The sequence below is a fragment of the Haliotis rufescens genome, unplaced genomic scaffold (assembly GCF_023055435.1).
Source record: "Haliotis rufescens isolate VD_foot unplaced genomic scaffold, xgHalRufe1.0.p SCAF_8, whole genome shotgun sequence".
NCBI lineage: Eukaryota > Metazoa > Mollusca > Gastropoda > Lepetellida > Haliotidae > Haliotis > Haliotis rufescens.
Genome location: NW_025964372.1, coordinates 36,365,071 through 36,375,798, shown reverse-complemented (window position 1 = coordinate 36,375,798; position 10,728 = coordinate 36,365,071). Strand labels below are relative to the sequence as shown.

The 10,728-nt window shown below is 39.7% G+C and overlaps 1 protein-coding gene across 1 annotated transcript; it reads right to left on the bottom strand.

The window, feature by feature from the left end:
* Positions 1 to 2,568: 2,568 nt before the first annotated feature.
* On the bottom strand, positions 2,569 to 10,341 carry LOC125377076. Its single transcript, XM_048389964.1, has 14 exons — positions 9,671 to 10,341; positions 9,235 to 9,436; positions 8,939 to 9,043; positions 8,475 to 8,677; positions 8,162 to 8,303; positions 7,185 to 7,838; positions 6,839 to 6,865; positions 6,484 to 6,546; positions 5,605 to 5,708; positions 4,301 to 4,580; positions 3,484 to 3,542; positions 3,065 to 3,247; positions 2,931 to 2,972; positions 2,569 to 2,718 (listed from the first exon to the last, which is right to left on the bottom strand). Exons 1-14 carry the CDS (start codon positions 10,073 to 10,075, stop codon positions 2,614 to 2,616), a joined length of 2,574 nt encoding a protein of 857 aa, XP_048245921.1. The 5' UTR covers positions 10,076 to 10,341; the 3' UTR covers positions 2,569 to 2,613.
* Between the last annotated feature and the right edge of the window lie 387 nt (positions 10,342 to 10,728).

Genomic DNA, 10,728 nt, shown 5'->3' with positions numbered 1-10,728 from the left:
CCGAAAGTAAGTCTGATTGTTACAGAGGCCTGTGTTAGGAATATTATAGAAGTATTATTATGAATCATAGTATATTCGGCACCATTGATATCGCCTTGTATTACAAATGCTGATTAGTTAAAGTCCTGTCCCGACAGATTCCACTTTGCACGGTAATATTTGTAAATGTAATAGGTGTGAAGAAAATATGTCCATATTAGCGATAGGGTAGCTCAGTGTCTCAATCAACGCCGAAACTGTCGAGTTCGATTCCTTACATCGGGGTAATGTTTCGTTTGAAGCCCATTCCTGCAGCCCCCCGACGCCGTGATGTAGCCGTTGAAGCGTATAAAACCATACACATGCATTAAGTGCACACAAAGAACTCAAACTTTGGGGTACATGATAACAAAGAAATTTATTCATAACAGAATAATAAACACATATAATATATCCATTGTAATAAAAAAGGTGTGTTAGGTATACCTGCTTCAAATAGCTTCACCAGCAAATATTAACACACTCGGGATACTGTGACACTCAATCAACCGAGTCACCGAGTCCGACCACCCAGTCCACGTAAGTCGCCGCTTACGACAAGCACAGGTTACTTGAGGCAACGCCTACTTCTTTAGGACTCCCCATAGGGTCACATCAACATTTAAGGCCATTAATACATTTATATTTGTTATTTAACGCCGCACTCAGCAATATTCCAGCTAATGACCACGGGTCTGTAAATAATCGAGTCTACACCAGACAATCAAGTGATTGACATCGTGAGCATCGATCACGCAAATGGTATACGATGATATGCATCCCGTTAGTCGTCTTTTACTACAAGCATGGGTTGCTGAAGACCAGTACATGTACTAACCCTCGCGTTCTTGGGGTCGTGATTACATAATTAAGAGAGTATTAGATATAAACACAGAGCAAGTAGTACAAATGACACAATTATTCAAATGAACAGTTCACTCATTCACTTGCCCTAGCGACTGTCCATTACACATACGCAAGACACTGAACTGAACTTTATATACATTTGATGGCTAATGGTTGTGTTGTACAAACATATATCTACAAAATTGAAAATATGGAAAAGAGTAAACTAAGTGAAGAGCCTTTGACTTTAAGTGAAGTGATTCATGTATTAGGGGTGTTCTGTAAACGTCAGATCTGAGAATAAGTTTGTCGGCCTTTGACACAGTGCATGGGTTGCGTCTGTCTGGACTGCTTGAGTACTCAGATCAATGATGCGTGAGTAGATCTCTTGTCCCCAACAGTGATAACTCACCGGATGCCTTTTGTGTAAGTTCTATTCTATGAATGACATTGTTATAAACTTGTCACAGCTGCTGCTGCTTAATAAACCGTAAGGTGCAATATACACTGTATGTGCAACGATTAGACTTGATATGTATCCAGTTACCTGTTGCTAAATTAAGGGAATGTTTGTCTTCATCAACTTTATTCAATTCATTCAATTCATTTCCTCAATATGTCGGCGTCTTTCGGCGGTTCACAAACTCTTCCAGTGCATCTTATCTCACTTATGATACTGTCAATTTCAGAAAACGCTTTTTCTTGAAGATTTAATTTTCCTTTCTCAATAATGACAAGCCTTGCAAGGCTAGGCGATTCTTATTCACCAACCGACAGTGAATGATATCTTCTCCTCAACGTCATCTTCGAAATATTCTTCTCTTTACCCATTCCCACTTTATGACAAATAGAGAATACTAAACGAGCTCCTTTGTAATACTTATTGTATGAAACGAGTGAATAGTTCTGGTATCTCACGATCGAAAGGGAGTCCGATATAAGAAACTATTGACGAGTTTCATAAAAATGTTATTAAACAGGAGCGAGCTTAGTAATTTATTTATTACTTGCCGTTTATAACTTTTCTAAATATGTTACTGACCCACTTTTACAAATATGGAAATGTCATAGAACAAACCAGATGATGTCATACTTGGGTTTTGACTATTTGTTAGGATAGGGATAGGTGACGTCATGTTCAATAGTGACGTCATCTGGTTTGTTCTATGGCGTTTCCATATTTGTAAAAGCGGGTCAGTGACATTCGTGTTGATTGCAGTAAATGTTTCAAAACCGATATCGTTGATTCTTTTTATTTGATAACAAATTCCATCCTTTTTAGCTATTATAACGGTAACGCTATTTTCAGGGCATTATCATTTGCAGAAACCCTCGGTCTTAATGGAAGACCTCTGGCTTCTCAGGATGCTGCATCAAAAAGATTACAACACGTCACAATACCCTCTGACGTAATATGTAGAATATTGTTACAAGATCCAACCACGAAACAATGTCATGTGACGTCAGCATAGCATCAGGGTTGAGAGGGTCATTGCGTGTGCATACCCTCTCAGTGATCTATCGTCACTACACGCAATGTCGTTGAATAAGCCCAAGGATGTTGGGAGTTTTCAATATTTGTTACTGAAACTTGTTCCCGCAGTATATAAGCACGCGCTTTGGTATAATACAACGTGTTATACAGCTGTATGTTTATTAAACGGGTGATCTCTTTACGGGCGAATAAAAGAACTATATATTCCCTTGGCATATTTTGTCTTCAGTTTAAAATTGTAACTGCAGATATTTCTAAAAAGCAATTCTGACCTTTTGAACAAGTGGCGCCCGGCGTCTCCTTTTGGACTTGAAATGTTGCCATCCCTCTATAACTTGGCTTGATAAAGCTGCGTTTCTCTGCTTACCCCGAAACAAATAACATATTCTAAAATAGCAAGTGATATATTCAAGGACGAATATTGTTTTGGTATTTGCACACATTATCACAATTTGTAACAAAGTTGATTAATCTATTAATGAATGACATGGCATCTTGTAAACATATCTACATATCATTTTGTACATATCATATGTATATATCACGGTATGTTGAATATCCTGTCACTTACCCCCCACCTTTGACACAGCACATACAAGAAGACGTTTATTATCTGCAAAGAAACATAATATTATTAACGTTATTGTTCCACTTTATCACCGTTTAATAAATGTACTTCATGTGTATACAGTGGTGTACACATACCTGATCATATAGCCAGCCCACAGCCCATCTGGTCTCTTTGTCAATTTTCACTCTCATCTGGTCTTCTGTTTCTTTCGGAAGTATTGGTGCTATTGTCAGAATATCCAATTTTGATATTCGGTAGGGACCTATCGTCACTACTATTTCGTCCAATCTTCTGTCATCATTACAGATATCTTGAAACTGAAAAACATACAACAAATTATATCTATATATCAAAGATATCATTGTATCCGCCAAGTTTATATTTCCTTTATATATTGTAAGTGTACTTAGTTATAGGTTACAAGTAACAGTTACAGTTAAACCGCCCTGTAATAACAAACATTATTACATGACTCTCTACCTTAAGGCAGTTCGCCCTGTATCGTAAGCATATTTGTAAAGACGAAAATATCAATATGTTTCATCACACTCACCACATCCTCCGCCGGCAATGGTGATGAATCTGCTTGCGCGGTGGAACATTCCACTTGTCCTAAAATAACAATGACGGATTGTTTCGGCAACAGCTTGCTAAAATGACATATACGTCATGTATTACTTTTTTTATTACTTGTACTTATATACATTGCAAGTGATTCCATGGCATTTCATTGACTAACCAAGGAATTTTAGGCGGAAACAATTACCGAAAAATATTTAGGTCACTAACGAACAACTGTGTTATGATTGGCTTATGAAGTGTGTGCGCTGTTTTAGCTCGAAATGTTGGCTACAGTTGTTTGTTTAATGAACAGTCTGTGAAGTTACTATCGTTGACGTACTTATTTATGCTTATGTACACAGTGTGCAAACCGGTTTTTATCTTTATACCAACATAAAAGCAAAAGATATATATTGAAGTTAATTCTTAAATGTAACACGTCAACGACAGCGATTAACCAGTCTCGATAATCTGACGAAACAGATTCCACTGGGCGTAAAAGGCTCAATAGTGGTGATAGTTAAAGGAAATATTCCGCGTTGTATGCGGTTGTGAAAAAAAATATACTTTGTATTTTTAATTAGAATAAGTCGCCAGCGCTTGTCTTAAGAGACGACTAAAATGTATCGGATGATAACACTTATTATGCCAACCACTGGCCCAGGTTCTTGAATTAGAAGAATTGATATAGAAGAACTGTTGGTGAAAGCAAATGTGTGGCAAAAGTGGGTACTTATTTCATATTTGATCTTTTAGTTACTTATATATGAAACCCGTATGAATGAAAATATTGAATATAGAATACTTACCAGCACGTTGGAAATCCAGACTTTGATAATGTGCTTCATGATAGTGACCTAACATCATAGCCGCTCCTGGTCCACCAGATATCATTACAACATTGCTGTCGGACGCGGTTCCATCTTCGGAACTTGTGAAAACGGCAATGTCCTTTTTGAGAAACTGCGATGTTCTCTGTACTACAAGGTGATCAACGTATTCACCCGGTGTAGACATGGCCTCCAAGTAAAGGTTCCAGGTTTTGTGCCGTTGCACATCGACAAAATTGGATAGGTGTGTGCCTCCTTCCTATAGAAAACAAGTATATATAATTGACGTTACACAAGCAGGTTTGGTAGCATTTTAATTAGTAATTCATCATATATCAATTTTAGGCACACTTAGGGTGTGGGTGTAGTATTGTGGCTGAAACGTTTGCTTGTCACGCCGCAAGCCATTGTTACATTTCCCACATGAGTACCATCTATGGATCTAATTTCTGAGGTCATCAACGGTTCCATTGACCGGCTAAAACCACAATCACTCTCTGAAATTAAACACCTACATGCGCCTTAAACTCTAATCATAGCGAGGTGAGGTTGAATGGGGCGAGGAACAAGGAGCTGTCATCTATTCGCTGTGCAGAGTTACGTCCATTAACCATGTTAGAAAATACCGACCATGTACACAGCTATAGAACTGACATTATCCTCCACTTTAGTCGGCATGTTTTATGCCAGTCTTGGAACTGCCTTGTCCAGCGAAATTTCGTACCTCCACCTGAACCCCACTGAATACCTGTGTTATGAATTTGAATGATGTGCGCAGACATCCTGTATCATCTGTATTCACTTATCGAGTGTATCTGCACGCGAAGGGCAACCCAAGTACCCTCACCAGACCAATAACACGTCACAATGGTTATCTGCATGAATTCTCCATGTGATTCCTTGACAATGCTGTTTTCCATTATGTTGTTATCTGATTATGTATTATCCTTTCGAAATGTGTTCCTAGACACAGATTAATTTGAAGCCATTACTAGCCTATTATACTGTACTCGCCTAAGCATATATCAGTGGCATGCGTCTTCCATGACAGCTCGCCCTTATATAGAAGGGTTCTGTATGAGCTTACATATGCACAAATATATGGTCCGGTGTGCACTTACATAAGGATACCTCCGTAGGCTGTCAACTACTGCCATCATTAGTCCCCTGTGGTCAAACACTGATCTGGTATCGAGGCGTTGAAGCTGATCTACAACTGCGTGGAAAAAACAGTTGCCATCTCCGGCAGTTCTCCCTCTAAAACGCAGCCCGTGTTCGGTTACCGAGGCCAGAAGTCGTTCTGATGTCCCTTGGCAAAACGTTGTCACGTTTGATGGACTAGCCTTCTGCAGTGCTTCTTGCAGTTGTTTCAAGGTAACTTTGTGATCTGTATCATACAAAAGTACAATAAAAAGTAGGCAATATGTGTGTGTGTGTATATATATATATATATGTGCGTGTGTGTGTGTGTGTGTGTGTGTGTGTGTGTGTGTGTGTGTGTGTGTGTGTGTGTGTGTGTGTGTGTGTGTGTGTGCGCGCGCGCACATGTGTCAATCTAGGCACGGATCGAGTCTATAGTCTGTGTGTGCATATCTTTAAATATTATGTTCACTAGGATGAGTCGTAACGAGGATATTCCATCACTGCCATACAGTCAAACACTTGTATGCAGAAACCCTAAGTTCAAGATGAAAATGCCCAAATGATCAATACTGACACTTCTCAATTCTTCGTTATAGAGAATTCCCAGGAGTTTCCCATGGGGATGTGGAAGAAGTCCGCCATTGTTTACGACAATTTCTGAAATACAGTATCATGAAGACATGCATCTAAATTTCAATGTGTGTTGTTCATACGCTTATAAACGTCAGTTTCGTGGTCATGTGACCGGCCTCTTGACATGACATGTGACTTCATGACATGTGAACTTCACATTAAAACATTATATTAATGTGTTAAAAATACATGCAGGTCAACAGATTCATCAGTGAAATGACTAATATTTGATGCCGCTGTTAGCACTATTCTAGCAATATCCCATACAGGGACATAAGACATTTGCTTCATGCATTTCCCACGTGTGAAATCGGACATTGACCATCGGGAAGAACACCGACCTCTAGGGTACCACACTGCCCAACAGATACATAAATGTTACTTACATTTGAGCGATATTTTCTTGTGCTTCTGTGCGTCTTCAGTCCTCGTCCAAAGGTCTGTTTTCCCTGTAAATATGAAAGGTCAACACCAGAACGATTATCTCGATTATCCGACGAAGCAGATTCCATTGGTTGTAAAAGGAACAATAGCCTTGAAAATTATATGAATGGATCACTGAAAAACAACAGATAAAGTTTAACATGCCATTGTAAAAGTTCAAATAAAATACAACAAGAGCCTTTATTATTTCTTGTCATCTAACTTATAATTAGACAAGGCACGTAATGGATGCTAAATCATGCTGGATGTTTAGGTACATGTATATCAACATGTTAGAAATAAATTGTATCAATTTACCTTCTTTTTCTGCTGCATTGTCCAAATCTGGAAGGTAAAATGTCACTTTGGAAATGAAATACGACGCTTGTGCGTGCTGATTGGCGTATATCGTCAAAATAATGTCAACCTATTATATTGTATTCAATTTCTTCATATGGACGGTGGAGTACCCTAGTGGTTAAAACGCTTGCTGGTCACGCTGAAGACCCGGGTTCGATTCCCACATGTGAAGCCTATTTCTGGTGTCCCTCGCCGCAATATTGCTGGAATATTGATGAAAGCGGCGTAAAACCATACTCACTCACTCACTTCCCAATAAAGTCATACATGATCATGTCATAGAATGCCACTTATAAGTTCTTACCTGAAAGATGCAGGCGGCCAAACTTGTCATGACGTATTTCACCATACGAAATGTCTGTGTACAGTTTTCCTTTGATTGCTTCTGTCATTTTCCTGTTTGTATGTTCATTGTGAAAATGTAGAAGCAATCGCAGGACAAACATGTAGTTTCCCGGCGACATCGCATCTAGAAAGTAGTTGTTCCGGTTCATTTCCCTGTGCAGCTGCTCTTCAACTTGTGAATTTATTGAGCCCTTCATTTCGGGAACAAACGTTATACGCCTTAGGAGTTCCTCATCTGATTTTGTATTCCCTTCATGAAACCTATCCAGCAAACAGAACGTTTCATTTGAGGTTGGCAAATCATAGTCGGAGACTGGTGCTACTGTCACCCATTCCTTCATGCAAGGTATACTCTTTGAAAATACCCCCTCCTTAGCTTTTTTTATGTTGTCTGCAGTCGCTTCACCCAAGCGTCCTTCGTTGGGCGAGAACATGTTCTTCCGCCGCTTGTTACCATGGCGTGACATCATTGGGGCTACGTCACTAATGATGACTGGCGGTTGTCTTGACATAGATAGAATTATGTCGACATGGTCTCTGACACTTTCAGGCCTCAGAATAGCTTTGAATGCGTACACTATTCTATGGGGGCAGGACGCTGATACCCATCCACCTGAATGAACATTAACATAGTGATGGGACACATTTGGTTTAACCTTGCTTTTAATAGTATACTATATACTCCAGTAGTCAGATTGTGGAGTTTCAAGTTACAAAATGACATTCCATTAACAGACTCAGTGCTGATTCTTATGCAGAGGGGGCTGGGGATGGCCTATCTTGAAGACATTTAACGAAAATAATATTACCAAGCAAAAGCAATTGTGTTACAAAGTAAGTAGTTATTTTGCATCATTTAGTCTGGCACTTGAATGTGGGAACACACACTATATATGTTTTATTCATCATTTTAAATGCAATAGTAGGCATAATTACCAGAATGGCCCCATATGCTTGAAAATAACTTGTTGAAGGTTGATTTGCTTTTCAACTTTTCCTTCAAGCTGTTGATCATCTCTAATTTGGTCCCTTTGGCGTCTACTTCCATCTTTGTACACCAGTGCCGTACATCCAGAACCTACATGATATGATATAGAAAATGTCGAAAACATGAGTGACTATGCTTATCATATCATATCATATCATATCTCAATTTGTAATATTACTACCTACGCATATCAAGATTGCAAGAATTATACAAATGTGCCTAGTTGATATCAATAAGGCCTTTCGATTATGTCATATTTACCTTCTTTTCACATAACATTTGGATCAGGAAATCTTCAGTCAGTTCCTTATCCCCTGTATCAAAATCTGTATCTCGAAGATGGGTTCTGAGAGATCGAACTTTTTCAGCTTCAGTGTTGAAAGCATTTTCATCTTTTCTGGCTAATCCAATGAAAGGAGCCCAGTTGTCATAACTAGGTGTAACACGCCCGACGTTGGCTGCTTCTGTCAGGGAATGAAATGATAAATACATTATAGTGTATATAAACAATATCCTTACAGTAACTTTAATTTTAGTCCCCCCCCCCCCTCTCTCTCTCTCTCTCTCTCTCTCTCTCTCTCTCTCTCTCTCTCTCTCTCACTCACTCACTCTCTCTCTCTCTCTCTCTCTCTCTCTCTCTCTCTCTCTCTCTCTCTCACACACACACACACACACACACACACAGACAAGATGAGTCATTTATAATACAATATGAGGATTTGCACCTTTTCCAAAACCCCGAAGTAAAATAGACGCCTCCACCGTTTGGCTCCAAAACACATCCATGTTGATTCCATCTGTAGCTGTTTCTGTCCCTGGTACTTGTGACACTGTAAGCAATACATGTTTACCATAAGAGACGAGAGAACAGGGATTAGGAAACATCATTATGGGATATTGTTTGTGATCAACCATGAGATAATGGACCTTACATTTTTGCTTTCCATTTTTACATTTTGAAACTACATCGTTAATGCGCTTATACATTTCTTAGACACTGGAAATTATAAATTAGACTTACATGCTAATGGAAATGCACATTTCCTATTTGCATCTGTCACCAGGCAACATGGAAAACGGCCACAGATGTCACAGGTAAAGTTGTACTTGTGATCGCACATTGCCTCAAAGTGCAGATATCCCTGTAACATTTTGTCTCCGGGAAAATGTAAGCCGGAATCTTCTGATAAGATATCGGCAGCCCTTCCAACGGCTGTATGATTCTGAAACCATTAAGCAGGCGAAATTGATCACATTCATTATGCCGATATTTTAAACTAATCCTAAGTTAACAGTCAAAAGTGTTTAAAGTCCGAATGTCACCGGCCCACATCAAGTGCATATATCAACAAACAATGCGCCATACAACAATCAGATATCACGATCACATAAATATGCAAAGTGTTGTTTTGGAGAAGGGAGTCGTCCATAAACTAACTAAATTAGGTATAATGTACCTTCAAGTTAACTCTGAACCAGTGGCACAGGCGAACTGACAGGAACACGTGGTCGTCAAAATTGTGTATACCATCCCTGTGCTCTTGGTACCTGTAGAAGTGACCGCACGCTTTGCACTTCTTTATGATAACTGATTGCAAATGGTGGCACTGATAAATACCTACATTGCCCCTTGCTGCAACACCCAAAGCTAAATTGCAATTTTCATGTTCACATTGTATCTGCTGTGTGACAGTGTTCATTTGTACATGAAGTGGGTAATCTGGACCGATACTGGACTTGCTGATCATGTAGAGACCGCGGTGTTTATCAACGCATATTCCACGTTGGTATGACTTGGTTTTCACTTCATCTCGTGCATTGTGTGTCTCAATATGTCTTTTAATGTTTTTCTTAGAGATCATTGCATTGCAGACAAAACATGTCACTTTCGGAACTTGCTCTCTCTTCACTTTTTGGATTTTAGGGGACTCTGCTGAAGTTCTTTCCTCAGAAGCTGTCTGGTTTGTTGTCAGAACAAAAGGGCAAACCGTGGTCGTGAGTCGGACAAATGTGAACTTTCTCCGGAAGAGTTTACCACACGGGCAGTGGTAATGGCACCGGTCTTGTTTCGGAGTACAATCCAAAAAGCAGCTTAACACCCATAAATCTGCAAGGACACAAATACGGATTATTATACCGGACCGCCTCCGTGGTCTAGTGGTAGAACGTCCGCCCGGTGAGCGGAAGGTCCGGGGTTCGATCCCCGGCCGCGTGATACCAAAAGATGGTACTTGTTGTTAACATGTCTGGCGCTCGGCATTAAGGTGCTTAAACAAGGACTGGTCGGCTGGGAGTCAGTATGCTGTCTCTGTGTGGGGTATTCATGTTAAACTGTGGCATGGTATCTCAGTGAGCTAGCACTATAAAACGGCATCAGTCCGGACCAGTACAAGCAGCCACTCACACAAACACGAGCATGCACGTCGCTAAATAGTGCAATAATCTTCGAGGCGACGTTAAACCCCATTTTACCTCACCTCACCTCACTATTATACCAGATAAAATGGTGCGTTGG